The sequence below is a fragment of the Pinus tabuliformis genome, chromosome J (assembly GCF_031772625.1).
Source record: "Pinus tabuliformis cultivar Carrire ecotype Pingquan chromosome J, CPIR1, whole genome shotgun sequence".
Taxonomy (NCBI): Eukaryota; Viridiplantae; Streptophyta; class Pinopsida; order Pinales; family Pinaceae; genus Pinus; species Pinus tabuliformis.
Window position 1 is genome coordinate 256,291,970 of NC_142295.1, and position 21,263 is coordinate 256,313,232.

The window sequence follows — 21,263 nt, forward strand, 5'->3', positions numbered from 1 at the left end:
CCTATGACAAGATCATAAGTTCCTAAGGCTGTGACATAAACTTTCAATTTAGTCAAACAGACCCCTAGGTCAATTTTGCATTGATCCACACTTAAGTCTACGGATTGGAGTTAGCCTGAGGCCATTTCTACCTGTCTGAAATCATTTTGTCTGTGAGCTGCCAACCCACATTTGTTTAATGCATATGACAAAATGAAACAATCTGTGGCACCAGTATCAAATAAGATTTTGAGTTTTATACCATTAATAATACCTGAAGATTCCACTACAGTGGATTGAAGTGATGCTTGATCGTTGTTGACTAATGCATGAATTCTATGATCACTTTGGGTATTTGGTATTGGTTCCTTTCCAGTCCTATGCAATATACCTGATGAAGCTTCTGGACAATCACGTTGAAAATGTGGTCCTCCACATCCCCAACAATTAACCTGTGTTGGTCCTCTTGAATCAGGACGTGAATTTCTAGATAAAGAGCTTCGTCCTCTCATGTCACTTTCTCTTGAATTTCTTCCTCTATTAACAGTTCCACGAGATGTCCATGGACTGGTGTTTGATGATTCAGCGGCTATAGTATTAACTGCCATGGGAGCTCTTGTTCCTATATTTTTTGGGATAAATCTATTACCATAAGGTGGCCTTGAGCTACCTCCCTTGAAGAAATTTCGGGGAGTCCTTCCTAGAAATCCTGATTGTAAAGGTTCTGCTGGCCCTACATCCTTTGTGATTCCTAGATGTTCTTCTGCATAACGGCCACATTCTACTGCCTCAGCTACTGATGATGGTTTCCACATGCTCACCAAGGCCCTAATGCGAGGACTTAACCCAAATATGAAACGTTCAGCTTGACGTTTATCAAAATCTAAGTAGTGAATGTATTTTACAAGCTCCATAAACCTTATCTCTTAGTCTTCCACTTTTTTATTGCCTTGAACTAATGTATGAAAGGCTCTGGCTTGTTGTTGTTGAAAATATGGAGGTAAATACTTTGCGCGGAATCTTTCCTCGAACAATTCCCAAGGGATATTATCCGTTGTGAGGTGTAATTGTTTTTCCAGATTTCCCCACCAAATCAAGGCGCTTTTCTTCAATTGAAATGCAGCAATTTTTGTTTTTGCATAAAAAGAATATTCTCTTAATTTAAAGCATTTGTTCATTCCTTCTAACCATGCCTCAGCACGTTCTCCAGTTCGACCTCCTGAAAATTCTGGGAGTTTAATTTTTTGAAACTCCCTAGAAATATCTTCCTTTGATCTTTTATACTCAAAATTCTTTGGTTCCGCTGAATTGGTTGCTAAGGGTTGAAGTTCTTCTTTGGTCTTAGCCATGGTTGACCCTTTTAATGTTTCCAATAAGGCTTCCAATGAGTTCATTATCATGGTCAACTCCGGTGCTAGAGCCGTTGGTGTTGATGATGGTTTCAATGGAGATGATGATGGTGGTGGCGATGGAGATGATGATGACGACGATGGTGGCATTAATGATGGTGATGCTGCCCAATCACGTCGTCGTCGCTCATATGTCCTTACCATTGTAATGTTTCCTGTATACATAATAAAATTTTATAAAAATTTGAGGTATACATTTGGATTTAACATATAGTTTTTGCAATTTCACATTTATAAACAGGTATAGTTTCTTTTTGCTATTTTTATCTACTAGGTAGATCTTACTGGTACCGAGGTCAAGGAGGGTGGTCTTGCGACCTCCTTGTCCTAATGCAAGGTTTTTCTATCCTAATGCGTAATAGTACTTATTTTAATGCATGAGTCTTTATAAACCGCAAATTTTTCTAAGTTTCATTCATAATATTCATTCTCTTAGTAAACATTCTCCACTAACTCGCATATCAGATTATACTATGTTTTTATTTAGTTAGGCATAAATCAAAATCCCCAAATAATCAAACAATCAAAATCACCTCGTGCAAATAAAATATATATAGATTTTATTATACAAGACATTATGCCAATATTAATAAATTCCATACAAAAAAATTATGAGTTAACTGAAATCGTCAAGAGGCCGAATTTAATTTGTTACATCAATGTTGACAATTTTCTATATTCTTTCACAAAAAAAAACACACATATATATATATATATATATATATATATATATATATATATATATTTACTCTTAATTCATAACTAAATTATAATAAATATAACTTCTTATAGAAATATTATTATTAAATTTTTATAGAAGAGAAAGAAAATAACAATGAAATCATTAAAGACCCCGCCCAAAAAAGAAAGAAGATGAGAGATTTCTTTTCGAAAAAATTTTAAAACTCATGTGGAAGACTGCGGGGAGGTTTTGAAAAAGTTGAGAATCTTACGTAACTTATTCATGAGTGTTTGACGCGTGGAGAGTGTTTGACGCGTGGAGAGTGGATTCTGAAACGTGAATGTGTTATGGACGGGTGGAGAGCTGCTTCTGAAAAGTAGGCATGCCATTTGATACGACTGACAGCGATGAAACCCTAATTCCATTTCCTCTCTACCCTGCGTCTCCATTCCACATTCCTATTTTATATGCGGAGCAGTGTGTTAAGATAGGTCGGTTATTCCGGTAGCCTTCAGAAATATGTAATGTGTTCGATTAGCCGTGTGAGCACAGTTGAACTCATCATTTAAATAGCGTATGTCCATTTCGCTCCAGTTATTATATATGTTAATTTACTTTACAAATGTCTATCGATTTTCACAGGTTTATGCTATTGCAGCTGTAGGTCCGAATTTCTATCCCTTTTCTCAGTGCGAAAGTTTCTAAACGGATTTTCTACTGTTTAAAAGTCTTAGTCATAATTCTACTGATCCAGGTCAAGGCAGTGCCTCTAGCTTTTTCACTCCAAGGCTTCAAAAGAGCCAGCAGATGAGATGGCGTCGGAATATTAATCTATTTGTGAACTGAGTTATCATTCATAAACTGAATAGTGAACATTTTGATATTTGCGTAGTTGAAGACTTTCTGTTGCGGATATGAATAATGTTCTAAATATGAATACGCTGTCTCATTTCAATATTATAAATTTGAATGATTTGCAATTTTTAATTTATTCTTGCATGTGTATTAAAAACCCTAAAATGTTGCTTATTGTGAAACCTCAGAGTTATGATTTCCCATTCTGAGCTTGTTTCTTGTTTCTGGTAAGTTGGTCACATAGAGGAAGGTCACTTCCCAAAGCTAAGCTTCTTTATTGACGATATAAATTTTCTTATTACACGCCCAATGGGTATATACAAGGCAGTTCTGATAATTCTAGTTGAGATGTCAGAGAAATTTCAACAATTCTATATACGGTCCTCCTCTTTGATAAACATTCCAAACAAGGAAATGTAGCCATATGCGTTAAGATGAAAATTATGAAGTCACTACATAATTGAATTTCATAAATTAGAAACAAAATAATTGGGGCTGGTTAAAATACAGAAGCTTGAAAACGAGATTTAATGGGCCTGTAAGGTCTCACAGGGTTCTAACCTCACTCTGATACCAAATGTAAGGACTGAGCTGATGTAAAGGACCATTTCTGAAACTATAAAGATTTACTGAACTGTAAATATTGTAAGGAGTTTTTATAGAGCTATCTATTTTAAACAGAGTATGAAACTTTAAGAAAAAATTATGTTCTAAATTTATGCAAAACTTCATATGACTAATTGCTTGATTCAATGATAAGTACTTACTTGGTCTGCTGCGAATGTCTGCTGCGGATGAAAATGTTTCAGAACTCCTCCAGTTTGCTCCCGTTTACCAAAAGACCGAAACCACCCAGCCAAACTAAGCAGAACCTCGCTACTCAATCCAGTAAGCTTCTCAGTTGAAGCAGACTATTCCCCCGTGCCCAGAAACCTCAGAACAACCAACTCTCCTTCCATAGGTAACTCAAGTTTATTTCTTCAGTATCCCCTTCGATCTTCCTTCTTCCTCCCAATTCCCCCTTCCAAACTCTTCCTTCTGGTTTATAAATTGATTCTTGGCAATGGCCATCCTTACTCCAGCACCCACCGCTTCATTTCCTCATGACACCCTTCCCATGTCGTGTCATATGCATTTCTTTTTAAAAAGCGTATATTGATTTTTAATTAACTTTCCTTTTTCTAATTTTATTTTAATATAAAGGTTAGACTTATATTAAAATACTTAGTTTATTTTTATTATTTTATTAATTGATTAATATAATTTATTTATTTAAAATTTATTTAATATTATTTTTATAAATAGGTCGTTACATTGATGAAAAATTCTTGTTGTCAAACTGGTATCAAGATATTGTTAATTTCTTGATCCATTTTGATTGTCCAGCATCGTTCTCCAAAACCTAGTGTAAAACCCTTAAGATAAAATCAGTGAAGTACTGTATTATAAATGCAAATTTATACTGGAAAGATCCACTGAATATTTTGTTATTATGTTTAATAGAATCAGAAACTGAAGGAATCATTGATCAGTTTCATACAGGATTTTGTGGGGGACATTATGCTTGGAGAGCAACAGCATACAAGATTCTGAGGGGAGGATTTTATTGGCCCACATTGTTCTTACAAGTAGGGGCAAAGGTCAGAGGTTGTGTTCCTTGTCAAATGTTTGCTGGTAAAGAAAAATTAGCAGCTCTTCCACTCGTTCCATCAATAGTTTCAGCACCTTTTTCTCAATGGGGATTAGATTTTGTTGGAGAGATCCACCCTACTTCAAGTAATCAGCATAGATGGATCCTCACTGCAACAGACTACTTTACTAAATGGGTGGAAGCAATTCCAGTCAGAAATGCTATTGATTCAGTAGTAATTAAGTTTATTGAGGAGAATATCTTATCTAGATTTGGTTGCCCAACTCAAATTGTCACTGATAATGCAGCAGCTTTTTCTAGTGTTAAAATGATTGACTTTTGCCAGAGATACTAGATTTTGTTACATCATTCAACTCCATACTACCCTCAAGGTAATGGCCTTGCAGAGTCATCAAACAAAAGTCTGGTAAAGGTAATCAAAAAACCTCTAGCTGATCATAAGAAGAGTTGGGATTCACATTTGATTTATGCAGTATGGGCAAACATAATTACTCCAAAGAGATCAACTGGAAAATCTCCATTTCAATTAGTCTATGGGAAAGATGCAATCTTCCCTACCAATTTGGCCTTCCCTGTTTTAAAATTCCTGCAGGATTCAACAAATGAACCTGATGATTTTTCAAGAAGAATAAATCATATTATTGAACTTAATGAAAACAGAGATTATTGGAAATAACACTGAGCGGGGGGGGTGAATCAGTATTACCAGATCAATAATTTAATTTTCAAAACTAATTTGTATACGCTACTTCAGCTTAGTGAACTAGCGTGTATACGCAACTATACTTAATGCAACCAGCGTATATGCAGAGATCTTTTGATTTACCCAAATTATCATGCATTGATCTTTAACCAGTATATCAAGAATTCATTAGATAGTGCAGTAAAAGCAAAATAAAACATCACACACAAGCAACACACATGAACACCAAGATATAAGGTGGAAACCCAATGTGGGTGAAAACCACCTGCTGCTGTCATCTCTGTCTTCTTTTAATAATAAGAAAATCTGTTTACAATTTTTGTACTGGTGCAGTCTTATACCAGTACGCAAGCTTCTACCTGCAAAAGGCTACAACCTTCTCTCGTTCTCCAGCTTCTACTAGAAGGGAGCTACAACCCCCTAGCTCTTGTACTAGCTGATATGTTTACTAGTACGTAGGTGCCGGCCTACAGAAGGCTACAACCTTCTCTTTTCTTCCAGGGACCACGTTTCATAAATTTTCAGACTGGATCCATCAACAACATCATTCAATCATCAAATATATTTGCATCAACCAATCTCCTTTCAAATACAACCGAATCAATCAATCACTTTGACAACCCATCAATCTAATCTTTCAGAATGCTGTCACCAGAATACAGTAACCAGAACCCAAGCCAGAACCCAGAACTCTGCAATAACAAACAGCAGCAACTAAAACATATTTTATAAGGTATACGCTACTTCCATGTGTCAAACCGGCGTGTACATGCGCTTTTCTCAAAGCCAACCAGCATATACATCTGCAAACATAAATTCAGAGTTCTGTTGCTATTCCAGACTTTTGTTATACCCAGATCATATCATTTATAGAATAATATATGCGTCAGTGTTCAAATCTAGAATATACATGAGCTTCAACACAAAAGATAGTTCATTTTACACCTTAAGATCCCGATTCATCATTAGATCTGATTCCTCAACATCAGCGAAAGTTCATCCTTGGCTCAAATCCAGCTATGCACCATAACACAATCACCTGCATACTAGATCTCACACTTCATCAGATATTCGATACTTGCACATGTAGTGCCCACTCTAGTCTCCTGACCCTAATACGACATTATCTTAGACACTCCATTCTTCGAGGACCTCAGGTTGAGGATCTGGACCCATGACACTATTATTAGCGATTGAGATATTCATGGTTGTGATGTTATGAATGCTTTCCATTGATATGATGGTAGCATGAATGGTAATGTATCTTATCTATCAGTATTCTGATGATTGCAATATTAAATAATTAAGTTGGTCTCTATTTGAAATTATGACAAGGGTAGTAAAGAATATGTATGCGCTTTACTAAAAGCATATGAGGATAAATTTTATGGATAGGTATATTTCTACGATGTTACGATGTTGATAGCTTAATGAATATGTATGTCTCCATTGATGACTATTGATGATAGCCATGAGGGATGTGTCCCCTATGTTACCTACTTCCTTTAGTTCAGACTTACAATGGACAATGATGTGAATGACCAGGAACTGTTAATGATGCTATTATGATAATTGACTAACCGTGTTACTGATGATTATTGAGTATGGCAGGAACCATCAGAGGCACTCGCATATGACGAGTTGATGACACCTGGTTTGACGAAAATTCATATTATTTTATCTTTGAAAGTCTAAGTCGATCTTAGAATCTGCCATATATGTTTAACTATATTCTGATGATATGTTCATGGTTGCAGGCACATATTAGTTGCTTGACCGAATGACTCGCATATGGGTGATGGGGTTGTACAAGTGGATGGAACTACATGGGAGGGGTGGGACAGAGTCCCTGATCCCACCCACTAGCACTCCCGCCGTGACTTGGGCTGGAAGGGTTGAAACACCTTCGCCTTGAAGATCACGATGCCATGAGGGCAGGTTCCAAAGTTGGTTCGCTCATAAGGACTTTACCGGGGGGCGCGCATCAAGGCGGATTCCTTGATCCCCGACACCATTAGTATCACTATAGCAGGCAACATAAGAGATGATAGTGGTCTATGACGTTGCGCTATACTTTCCCCTCGTAATCACTGGATGCTTGAAGGGCAAGTGGTGTGGCACCCTTGGAACTTCAAGGGAATTTCTTGAAGGGCACGACCAACTTGGCACCCTTGGCATCACAAATAAACTATTAGGTGTGGCACCCTTGGAACTTTTAGGAAGTTCTTGAAGGGCACAACCAAACTGGCACCCTTGGCATCAAAAATAAGCTATTAGGTGTGGCACCCTTGGAACTTCTAGGGAAGTTCTTGAAGGGCACAACCAAACTTGGCATCCTTGGAATCATTAAAAATAAATAATAATAAATAAATATAAGCAAGGAATGAAAACTAGTTAAATTTACATCAAGGGTAGATGATGATTAGAAACCAATGTAATTAAATCAAAAATAAAACTTGGAATAAGGAGGATTATAGGAAGAATTAAAATAAAGTACCTTAAAAACTCTACCCGTCCCATTTTGGAAAATACTAGGAAGATTATGTGGTTTAATTAGGAAAAATGGGAAAGACAAACATAATAGTAAGGATAAAGATTAATCCTAAACTAATTTAAACCTAATTAAAAAAAAGGGAAGGTGAATTAAAATGAGAATAATAAATTAAATTTAGAGAAATGTAGAGAAGCTCCATGTGTCAACAACCAACATAAGAATATCCATCTAGGAGATAACCTGAGTTAAATTAGTGAGTAGATTGGGGATAAAATCTTGACTCATTAATTGACTTCAAGTAATGAACACAAATTAAGGAATAAAAGGGGGGAATAAAGAGACAACTAGGAGAAGAAATAGGAATCTTGTTGAGGTGAGGAAAATATTAGTTTTAAATAAAAATTTAAGTAAATAATTTTGGGAGACCTTGATGAGAGAATGACACATGGGTGGGTGAATAATCAAGTTATTGAATTATAACAAAATAATTAATTATGCATGACATGACAAGTGTCACCTATGAGGACTCCTATAAAAGAAGGGGCAAGCCATGGGAAAAGGGACTTTTGGGAACCCTATTGTTGGATGGATGAGATGTTGTGAGAGCAGTGATTACGAAGCTATAGTGAGTTTGGTGAGGTAGAGGATTTAGAGAGGGGACTCTTGAGCTAAGGTGTGCTCTCCTCTACCAGCTAGTGTTTGTCTCCATTGTACAACCCCATTGCAGCTCGGGGGTCCGCGGGGAAGAAGAGTACCCAAGGAGTAGGCTGGGAGGTTAACCGGTGAGTCTTCGCATTCGGATCAAGTGCGTCATCATTCACTCGCAGAGGGGACCAGCTACAAGGGAATACCAGCAACAACAGAGCAAGCGGAGTCTCGCCTTCTGGTGAACGGTACATATGTATTTCATTACTATTGATCTTAGTTAAAGGTATGAAAATGTTAGGGTATGTTTCCTGAAATGAGTGGCAGGAATGTGTGTGCTAAATAAATTTGAATTTCAATGCGTTTCCTTTCTGGTTGTATTTGCTGTCAAATAAAAAAAAAAAATGTACATAGTCTGAATATGGTCCTTACACTTGGTATCAGAGCTATGTTGAAACCTTGAGACCTATGGGCCCATGCATGCATGACTAGTTTTGATAGATAGCTACTACATTCTAAAATTTTGTATGAGGATTACCATCAAACTCTTAGGTTTCAGAATATCTCTACAGCTTGATCTTTAGGAGTTTAAATTTATAAGATCTTATAAAATCATTTTCTACAGTGGTTTGGGGTTATGACAATTTTGTTCGGTGTTAATTTTTTTCTCTGAATCGCAAGCCCTTTTCAACAAATTTTTAGGACGAAACTCTGAAAAGCCCTCCTCTTTTCTAAAGGAAATTTACGAAATTTCCAGGGTTCAGTTGCTTTCTTACAAACCTTTGTAAACTTTTTACAATATATTTTTACAGATATGGAGTACTGTAAGGAAGCCGTAAGCATTTTGGGTATAATTTCATTGAGCCGAAAGCATAAAGATTACCATTTTTTGCCTAGTTATTTTATTTTGAGGGAATTAGCAAAATCAAAATTTTGTAAAAGTTGCCTCAGAGTCTTTGAGTTGCATTCTTCTTAGACGCAGGCATATTCCCTCTACTGGTGCGAAAACCTTGGACATTCCCTGCAGTAAAAATGAAATGAAATGAGCTTCGATTAAAACAAAAAAAAAAAAATTGTTTCCCTCGCAATCCCCACTCCCTGATCTTCTCCTAAGTGATCTTCCCATATGTATTGAGCTGCCTGACAAAGCTGGAGAAATTGTTGTGCTTAAAATACTTGGGTAACAAGTCTCGTGCGAATTCTGGGGGATTCCACACAATGAAACTGTTATTCCCAGGGCTCCATGAAACTATCGAGTCCGTGGAGCTGTCGTCCACCATGTCATACGTCTTGGTGAGAAACGGAGGCACCGCATTGCACCCCAGAGAAATAAAAAAAAAAAACCCCAAAATGAAAAATATATTTATATATACCAAATCAATACATGGACTAAACCGGCCACAGGACCTCCAATTTACATCATTCGGAAGCTGTTCCACAGGCCGAAACAGATCTGGAGACGCCAGAGAGAAAACAAGGCGACAAAAGGCAGGGGGAATCGATCTCGTGACCGGGAGGATCCCTTCGTTTCCTTTTCCATTTTACTGTGGGGCGGCGGCTCAGTCGTGTTTTAAGTGATCTTCTCCTAGCGCTTAAGATTCGCACCTGCTTGTCAAGAAATAGAAATATATCGCACTATGTTTCGTGGTAATAGAAAACGTCGTCTTTGAAATTGTGGCTCGTATTCTGGGACGAGTATGTTCTATTGGTGAAGCTGCACTATCAGAAGCAGGGCTTGATTCTGCTGATACTGCATTTGAAGCCGATGTCTCCTTCCCGTTCTCTTTTCCAAGAGCTTCACAGGCAACTTTATCCCTGGCTATTCTAGCCATTTCCAGCATCTTCTTGAAAGTCCAAGTTTTGCTTTTGCTGCTCTGCCTCAAAATCTCTCCAACAACTATTCCTATCCGCCCATTAACTGCTTCAACAAAAGCCTTACCAAGGAGGAACGCATCCAGTACATTCGCTCTGCTCCGCTCCAGCGTATGTGAAATTTTGAGGAATTTAGACCCCATGCTCTAATTCCGCCGTCTTCACTGGAGTCTGCAACTAAGTGATATAACCGCCGAGTACGCGATAACTACTGTGTGGTGGTGATCCGCGAATGTGCGCCAATCCGCCTCTGCCCACACACGTATGGTCAACCTCCCATTGGGGGAATAGAAATATTAAAGGACCACTCCACCTAATTTTAATTTATTTCGATTTTATGTCACCCTGCGCACACTTACCCAAGGCCTATTACTGCCCCAACAGAGTTAAAATATATGTTTGTAAATTATTGTAAGAAGGTTTGACAATCAATAAATCGATAAATGTTAGAATAGATGTTTTCTTTGCACGTTGGGGATGTTTTACAACCATAATTCTTGATTCTGCGAACACTTGCTTAATGAATTCCCACAGAATTTTCATTCGTCTGGTTGATCAAATATAATAGCAATCTCCCAAATTATAGCACCGCACAAAGCTGGTGCAGGTGGTGTTTAATCTTTAAGTGAATGAGTTGTGTTTCCAGTTACTTTTAACTTGGGCCAATTTTTTTATATATGGCTTTACAAAAACCAAAAGAGATTCGATTCGAGAGGGTAAATTAATGCTTTGATCTTCTATATTCTAGATTAAATATTTACGACTTCCCTGTTTTCAACGATTTACTTTTGATCCTAATAAACTTTTTTTTTTTTTTTAACTCTTATAAACTTAATACTTCCCACATTTCAGTTATCTTTGATTCATAAGACTTTTAAATTTTTATTTCTGAATTATACTTCTCATCTTGAAGGTCTTTGTAATTGTGATTACACGACACCATGACAAGTTATCAATTATTCTCAGCGGTAAAGTCATTCCCATTTCACAAATCTTATACACTAAAACGTAATTTAACTCATCACAGTTAAAATTAAGAAATAAGAAGGTACCTACGGTGGCTTTGGAGAGTGGTTTGCGAGTGGAAATGTTCATATTCATGTTTTAAATTGAAATAAGAATTCTGTGCCGGCAATCGCTTTGGAGAGTGGGTTGTTAGGAGTGGAGTGGAAATTTTCATATTCATGCTTTTAATTGGCGTTGGATTTATTTTGATTGTAAAATATAATATATATATATATATATATATATATATATATATATATTTGAAATCTAATGAATATGAATGAAATTAATTGTTTAATTTTAAACTCTCAACATCATCTGCAAAAACCAACAAAGTTGCCTCCGTAAGAAGTTTATAATTTAAATTGGTGTTGACACAAAATATAGCTGGGACTCAAGCGCTATAAATCAAATTGTATTACATTATTATGTGATAATTCTCACCCCGAATTAAAATCTTGACTTAATGCATTTGTACATCGAATTTCGAAGGACGTGGGATTTTGTTTTAAATTTTTACTTAATATATATGTATATTTTGTTAATATTAAAACTACCCTCTGTAATTTGAATTATTTCAGGGAACAACTATGAAAAGAGACAAGAAGTTACTCAAACTGTCTCAAAAATCAAGAAGTTACTCAAACTGTCTCAAAAATCAGCTGGTACGGTTAGGTGGGAAGATAATATATATATATATATATATATATATATATATATATATTCCCAACATTCACAATTGAGTTGCAATCGAGTTCATGGATTCGTGATGATGCATACATCATGGACATCTCTTTTCAAAATGTACTGCAGCGCAATTGAAATTTCCGCGAGAAAAATAAAAAATAAAAATAGTTAGTACAGTATAAATATTACAACTGAAACATATCGGAAGGTTATTTCCAAATTCTTTATACGACTCCAATCACATAATGCGGTGCATGGTGGACTGTGGAAATATGCGAATAGGCTTTGGTCAATGATGGAAGTCGCAATCGAAAAGTTTCGTCTGAAATTACCACCACAATTACAAATTGTGGTCGACATATAAACAAATGGAAATGAAAATTGAATAAACAGTAGTGGAAATGAAAATTGAATAAACAGTAGATTTAATATGACTGTAAATTGATTGTTATAATTCCCTGGCCCTTCACTTAGATTATGTTTTTACATTCCATGATTTCATAATTGTCATTTAAATTCATTGAACTGAAGTGATGAAGTGACCTTTGTGTTAATTTTTCTTTGGAAAATCTTTTTCAAATTAATTTATTAACTTACTTTATTTTTAATTTTAAAACTAGAACAAATTTTGATGGAAAGGTTCTTCCTTACCTGGATGTCAAAATTCCTGGGCGAAGAGTGAAGCGATTAACTCTGGAAAGGTTCTTCTTTTAAATTTTTATTTTGGGTTCTCATTTAATTATATGATAGAATTTTTCTCAAATGTCAGTTTCAGTTTGTCTTCTGTCCCATTCCAAGAGCATAGCGAGAAATTTTTTGTTTTGTTGCAGTCTATGATGTAACACGTTGAGAGACATTTACAAATCTATCAGACGTGTGGTTAAAAGAATTGGACCTCTATTCTACATATCAAGATTGTATCAAGATGGTTGTTGGGAATAAAGTAGACAAGGTAATCTTGGTAATCTCCTTTTAGAATAAAAAAAAAATTCAATCAAATCAATGCATATGGAATATTAGTCATGATTATTACCAATGTTGGAATAGAGCTAGAGGTGTCTAGTGAATAAATATTTTTCTTGTTTCTAAATGAATATAGTTATTGAATATATGTATTTTATATATATCTGTGTATATACGGTCCCTTTTTGACTTGGAATTTAGGGAAGTATTCTTTAGACTTGAAACACAGACAAAAAGAAGAAACACTGATTATTATAGTATTAACATGGGTGCATGCTTATTATATAGTGTGGCGGATGGCCTCCACACTTGAGGATAAGCTATATGGCTAGCCAAACCAATGGTTTATGAGTATCCTTTTCTTGGTTTAAATGGTTTGGTTCATATTACAAATGGAGTATTGATGTCTTTTGAGATAGAATAAGGGGCAAGTCATCCTTGTCTCATTCCCATCTTCCTTTTTTTGGCGAAATTTTGCCAATAGAGCACTGAAATCAAAATTTCTTCGTTAAAATACAATATGAGGAAGAAATAAAATAACCTTAGATTGAATAAAAGATACAATATAAAGAAGAAATAAAATAACATTTGGTTGGTTGAGACCAAACATTACAAGGTTTTGAACAATGCGTGAAAAAAAAAAAAAAAAAACAGAAGACCTTGCTATGTAACTACCCGTGGTCACGCGCTTCGCACCTTCTCGCAGTTACCGTTACTTCTCTTTTGAATTAAATTTACCGCACACTGAAACCTTTTGAATTTTGACTTGTACTCTACGTAATATATTTGAAACCTTTTGAATTTTGACTTGTACTCTATGTAATATATTTTCACGTACACGCTAATCTGTTGATGTCATTGCTCAGAAATGAAGGCGATGTAATGGTTTAGTAATTTAATCCTGAAACTTGTAATACAAATTTGGTTGATTGTTATTAAAAAAAAAAATTATAGTTGAATTTGGTTGACATGTGAGTTATTGCTATTTAAAAAAAAAAAAACACATAATCTTCGAATACAATTTTGGTGCAGCTTTTGTGTTTCTTTTCGGAATTTTGGAATAAATTTTAGTTGAAATTGTGAGTTGTTATTAAAAACGAAACATGGTGAAAGAAACGAAGAAGACCGGATGAGGAGAGGTGGAGATATCAATATATCTCTAGATATTTTGCAATTGCGTTCATGTAAGTGTATTCAAGTACTCATGCAACCATATATTGAACTTTAGGTCTAGATAATGTTAAAAAAAAATAGGAAAAGAGATTTTAGCCCGTCCATGTAATTACTTTTGAAGTGCTTGTCTTTCAATATGTATTGCAGAATCCCTAATGTGGTCAACGAAATTTTTATTTAGCCCAAATTGTATTTAAAGGAAGCTTCCATGAAGGTTGTTAAATGTTTATTTAAAGTTTATATGAAAGTTGTTGAAAATGATGGCTTGGAAGTATTTGCCAAAGTTATAGAAATTTAAGAATATATTTTGTTAGTTTAAATGCTTATTTAATGAAAGTTACATGAACATTGTTGAACGAGAGTTGGAAGTTTATGAGCAAAAATTATGGAAGCTTATGAGAAAAAGTTATGTTTATGAAATATTTTGTTGGTATGTACTAACTTTATTGAATGAGGATAAATAAAGTGATACATGGTTATGGTTCTGGGTTCCAAATGTGGGATAAATACACCATGAACAAAAGGAAATACTGCAGATTTGGTGAATTATTTCTCTAAATTTAATTTATTATTCTCATTTTAATTCACCTTCAAGGACATTTCAAATTCTTGTTGCATTACTGAAGCAAATTTCTGACTCATGGATTCTTCATTGCTACCAAAAATGATATCATCAACATAAACAACAATATTAGCAATTTACCAGTGTCAATCTTTGTATATAGATTGCTATCTGCTAACCCCTTTGAAAAACCCTGCCGGTGGAGATATTTGTCAAGACGGTAATACCAAGCCCTTGAAGCCTGTTTTAGACCATAGAGAGCCTTTCTGAGTTTGCATACAAGTTTTGCATCATTTCCAAGAATGAATCCTTCTGGTTGTTCAATATAGACTTCTTCTTCCAAGTCTCCATTAAGAAAGGCAGGGTTTACATCCATTTGATATACTTTGAATTTCTGAAAAAGAGAAAGAGCAAGAAACATTCTTATGGCTTCAAGCCTAGCAACAGGTGCAAAAGTTTCTTCAAAATCTATACCTTCTTGTTGAGCATATCCTTTACAAACAAGGTTGGCCTTGTTTCTAATGACTTCTCCATTTTCGTTCAGCTTGTTTTTGAATATCCATTTAGTTCCTATGATGTTCTTATGATGAGGTCTAGGAACTAATTCCCAAATATTATTCTTTTCAATTTGCTTAAGTTCTTCATTCATGGCCTTGACCCAACATTCATCTTTGCATGCTTCATTTATATTTTGAGGTTTGGTGGAAGACAGTAATGCTAGATAGCTCGAAGCTTCTATAATAGTTCTTCTTGTCTGCACACCTGCCTCTTTCTGCCCTAAGAATTGAGTTTCTGGATGATTTTTCTGGTCATACCTGGACGGAGTCTTTTCTTCTACCGTTATCTCTTCTTCTGGTGCTTCATTGGTTTCTTCTTCAGAATTAGTGTGATTTGATGTGGGAAGATAATCCTCATCTTCTTCATAATCTTCGATTTTTATCTGTTTGGATTTTTGCATGCTTCATCAACCACAACATCAATACTTTCAATAATTTTCCCAAGTCTTTTATTATGACATTTATATCCTTTGTTTCAGGAAGAGAAGAAGAACTTCATCTACTCTGGGTTCAACCTTACCAAGTTTTTCATCAGTCCTTTTGATGTAACATTTGCTACCAAAAAATTTGAAGTATTTTACAGTAGGAGTCTTACCATACCGAAGTTCATGTGGAATTTGAGTGTTGTTTACCCGAATATTTGCTTGGTTGAGAATAGTGACGGCGGGGAATGCAGCTTCACCCCAGAAGGTTGCAGGAGTTCCAGATTCATCTAGCATAGCTCGAGCCATTTGTTGAACAGTTCTGTTCATCCTTTCTACCACTCCATTTTGCTGAGAAGTCCTTGCGGTGGAGAATTTCCTTTTTATTTCATGTTGTTCACAAAAGTCAAAGAATTCATCCGAGGTAAATTCCCCTCCTCGATCAGATCTGAGGCATTTGATTTTTCTCTCTGATTCATTTTCAACCAGAGCTTTGAAGGCTTTGAATTTTTCAAATGCTTCATCTTTATGCTTTAGAAGACCTATCCAACACATTATGGAAAAATCATCAATGAACAATATAAAGTATTCTTCTCCACGAGGTGACTTTTTCCTTGATGGTCCACATAAATTAGTATGAACAAGTTCAAGAGGCTTACTAGCTGATCCTTCCTTTTCAGGGAAGTGCGATCTGGTTTGCTTACTGAATTGACATGATTTGCATATTGTATTTTCAGGAATGTTGATATCAGGAAGATCACGAACAACCTGGAATCTGCATGCTTTTCTTATTTGAGAAAAGCTTAGATGCCCCAATCTTCTGTGCCATAGCCAGTGTTCATCATTTTTGCTTAGATAGCATTGTTGTTGTCCTACCTTGAGTATGTATAAATTGTTTGGAGTTCTTGTACCTTTGATCACAGTCTCTCTTGTATCAAGCTCACGAACAACACATTCGTTTGATCGAAATACTACTTCATTTCCTTGATCACACATTTGACTAACACTCAACAAGCTATGCTTTAGACCATCAACATACATAACATTCCCAGCTTTAACCTTTTCTTTTAAGAAGACAAAGCCTTTACCTTTTATGACAGCAGAAGTGTCGTTTCCAAATGAGACATTCTTTTCCTTTTCTAAGGCATTATATGAGTGAAATTTTTCTTTGTCACCTGTCATATGTTTTGAGCATCCACTGTCAATGTACCACTGATTTTCTTTTCCTTCTACATACAAGGCTATGCCACATCTTTATGTTTACGGTTCTTTCTTTCTCCATATTTTGGGTGTTAATGGAGTTTGCTCCTTTTGAGATATTTCCCGAAATTTACTCCTGCATTCAGATTCTTCATGGCCAAAGTTGTTACAGATTGAGCATTCTATTTCATTTTCAAGAAGAGAAAAGTTATTATAGGAACTTTTCTTGATCCCTGTCACATTCCTTTGATTTCGTGCTTCTTTGATCATGATGGTTTTGTAAGCAACACATTGAGCAGCTTTGTGTCCAAAATTATGACATGAGAAACATTGACCATTAAAGAAGTTTTTGTGATTATCGAATCTACTGACCTGGTGATTGTAGTTTCTATTGATATTCATTTTTGAAGCAAATTGAGTACGATTTACCTGAGGTTGGTTGTGGCTTTTGTTCATCCTTGAAGTAAATTGAGCCTTATTTACCAGGTGGTCTGCTTTATACCTTTGCTAACGATTGTCAAACTGTTCACTGCTCTTTGCTGCATCAAGATAGCTTTTAGTGGAGGTTGACGGCTTCTGTGCTTGAGATGCTTCTTCAGTGTATCCAAGACCTGTCTTTATCAAAGAAGAACGCTGCACTTTGATAATTTCATTTAAGGTTTCTGATCCTTTAGCAAATCTAAGATTGAGAGCTTTTGTTTTCTCAAGATCCTTTCTTAGACCCACAATTTCACATTCTTGTTTTTCATTGTGTTTTTTTCTTTCAGCAAGTTGGAATGTCAAGGTATCTATAATCATATTCTTTTCTTCTCAATAGATTTTGAGATTTGAGATTTCTTCATAAAGGACATCATCATCTAAAGCATCCAAAAAATCATCATCTTCATAAGCCATCAGAAGTATATAGTCATTACTATTTTTATCTTCATCACTAATTGACAGACCATCACTATCTTCATGAGTATAGTAACTCTTACTTACACTTTGTTTTCTCTTCCATTTTGCATATTCCTTCCCTTTATCATATTTATCTTTATGAGGACATTTGGCATCATAATGACCGACTCTACCACAAGAAAAACATTTGAAAGGTAGTTTACCTCTGAATCTTTTGGAACCCCGTTGAAGCTTCTTGACAAAGTTTACTTCCTCTTCTTCTTCTGAAAGACGTCCTGATTCATTGAGTTCTTCTTTTCCTTTTGCTGAAGCTTTAAATGCAACTTCTCTCATATCTGATGGACCACCTTTTCTCATCTCAAAAGCAGTTAAGATTCCGTGCAGCCGTGTCATAGTAATAGTCTGTAGATCCTGCTTTTCTTCTATGGCAGATACTTTTGATTCAAACTTAGCAGATAAGGATCTTAAAACTTTTTCAACTAAGGTAACTTCCTTTATCTCTTCACTCAGATTCTTCATGCAATTAACAATCTCATCTATACATAAAGAGTAACTAGCTATACTTTCATCATTGTGCATCTTGAGAGTTTCATATTGAATTCTGAGAGTTTGCAGTTTAGCACGTTTTACCTAAGAGTCTCCTTCGTAGCTTAGAACGACTTTGTCCCATATTTCTTTGGCAGATTTGATCTGCATAACTTTGACAAACTCTGATTGTGATAGACCTCCCAATAATGTATTGACAGCCTTGACATTGGTTTCATATTGCTTTTTACCTGTCGAATCTGTAGGAATTGCTGTTGGAAATGTATATCCTCCTTCCACGATTTCCTAGACATCTGTTCCAAGTGATTGAATATAGGTTGTGGTTCTTACCTTCCAATAAACAAAACTGCTCCCATCAAAGATTCGTGGTCTGATGGATCCCCCGCTTTCTTGATTACTAATGATGATGGATCTTCCTTCGAGAGATCAAGCTTCTTCTGAAGAACCTACTCTGATTCCAATTGTTGGAAATAACACTGATAGAGGGGGTGAATCAGTATTACCAGATCAATAATTTGATTTTCAAAACTGATTTGTATATGCTACTTCAGCTTAGTGAACTAGCGTGTATACGCAACTATACTTAATGCAACTAGCGTATACGTAGAGATCTTTTGATTTACCCAAATTATCATGCATTGATCTTTAACCAGTATATCAAGAATTCATTAGACAGTGCAGTAAAAACAGAATAAAACATCACACACAAGCAACACACATGAACACCAAGATATAAGGTGGAAACCCAATGTGGGTGAAAACCACCTGTTGCTGTCATCTCTGTCTTCTTTTAATAATAAGAAAATCTGTTTACAATTTTTGTACTGGTGCAATCTTATACCAATACGCAGGCTTGTACCTGCAAAAGGCTACAACCTTCTCTCATTCTCCAGCTTCTACTGGAAGGGAGCTACAACCCCCTAGCTTTGTACTAGCTGATATGTTTACTAGTACATAGGTGTCGGCCTATAGAAGGCTACAACCTTCTCTTTTCTTCCAAGGACCACGTTTCATAAATTTTCAGACTGGATCCATCAACAACATCATTCAATCATCAAATATATCTGCATCAACCAATCTCCTTTCAAACACAACCGAATCAATCAATCACTTTGACAACCCATCAATCTGATCTTTCAGAATGTTGTCACCAAAATACAGTAACCAGAACCCAAGCCAGAACCCAGAACTCTGCAATAACAAACAGCAGCAACTAAAACATATTTTATAAGGTATACGCTACTTCCATGTGTCAAACCGGTGTGTACACGCGCTTTTCTCAAAGCCAACCAGCGTATACATCTGCAAACATAAATTCAGAGTTCTGTTGCTATTCCAGACTTTTGTTATACCCAGATCATATCATTTACAAAATAATATATGCATCAGTATTCAGATCTAGAATATACATGAGCTTCAACACAAAAGATAGTTCATTTTACACCTTAAGATCTCGATTCATCATTAGATCTGATTCCTCAACATCAACTAAAGTTCATCCTTGGCTCAGATCCAGCTATGCACCATAACCCAATCACCTACATACTAGATCTCACACTTCATCAGATATTCGATACTTGCACACCTGGCCTAATGATCTTCTCCTCCTTATATAGTTTTAGGCTTTTCTCAATACCATGGACCAAAACCACTTAGGACCAATACCTTGGACCAAATACTTAGGGTCAATACCTTGGACCCGATACCTTGGACCAATACCATGGATCAAAATACCATGGACCAAATACTTCAGACCAAAACTTAGATTTCCAAGGTATACACGCTTTTCCTTTTGTGAAAGTGCGTGTGTACGTATACGCGACTTGTATACAGTGAACCCGCGTGTATACGCAGCTTGGCTAATGGTGAACCTACGTATACCTCTCTTTCTTCATTCTGTGAAGTCTGATCTGTAACTCTATGCTGTTAACCTGTTGTACCGTGATCTGTCATCTGAGTGAGTTGCCATCAAGGACAACACCTGTGTCATAATGCCAACAATCTCCCCCTTTGGACTTGATGGCAACACCAAGTCACTCTCCCCCTTTGTCATCAAGGGCAAAGGGTCATGCTCCCCCTAAATACATGCTAAATTCTCTGATATGTTGAAGTGTGCTGATTGAGCTCCTATGATCGAGTCCATGCTCCCCCTGAGCACAAGCAAGGTCTGCAAAAAGATAACATGACTCTATACATACATCACCAATGACCTTCCTATCACCAAAGACTCATACATACATCCATCTCCCAATCAAATGGGGATATACCAAATTTGACTCATCCACCCAACCAAGTGGGGATATACCAATTGTTTATACAAGAAACATTACATCATCTGTCCCATGCATAGTGGGGTTACAAATTAGGTCTTTTCATGACCTTTACATTAAAATAAATACATGCCATATATAACAGAGACCAAATATCTTAAACGCGACCATGATAGTCATCAACAGCTATCATCAGCAGCATCTGCCAATCAGCATCCAGATCAACAACCATGTTCTCCACCTAAACCTATTCCACCTGAATCAAAAACAACTGTGTGAATCTGTACCAAGATCTTCTAAGATAATGCCAATAATGCATTATTAGAAGCATATGCTCCCCCTGAACTTGTGCCAGATGTTCACTGTCAGATCTGATCAAAGAGTTATCAAGGTATCATCACGACAAAAAGAAAATGTTAGGTTAGAAAGAAAAGAAAACAAATAAACTCTGAAAGTGAGCAAGTCCAAATGCCAATACTATTTTTTTGCAAAATAATGGTTGTGTGTTGCTTGTCATAAATGCCACAACCCATGACAGTCAAATAGTTTAATCTTGACTGCTTCATGCTTTAAATTTGATGTTTTAATTAGAGAATAAAGATTTGGCCAAACTGTTTAATCTTGACAGATCAGTGGTTAGGTAGAAAATAATAAGGTGCTCATCAGTTTAATCTGAGCCCTTGGATGTTAT

The 21,263-nt window shown here is 35.9% G+C and overlaps 1 protein-coding gene across 1 annotated transcript in view; it reads right to left on the bottom strand.

Annotated features, from left to right (window-relative positions):
• The window catches only part of LOC149226741 (uncharacterized), a 300,204-nt gene that overhangs the window by 191,718 nt on the left and 87,223 nt on the right, over positions 1–21,263 (bottom strand). Inside the window, exon 10 of the mRNA XM_089380285.1 lies at positions 10,024–10,336. Coding sequence (XP_089236411.1) covers positions 10,024–10,336 — 313 coding nt within the window. The remainder of the gene's footprint in view (positions 1–10,023; positions 10,337–21,263) is intronic.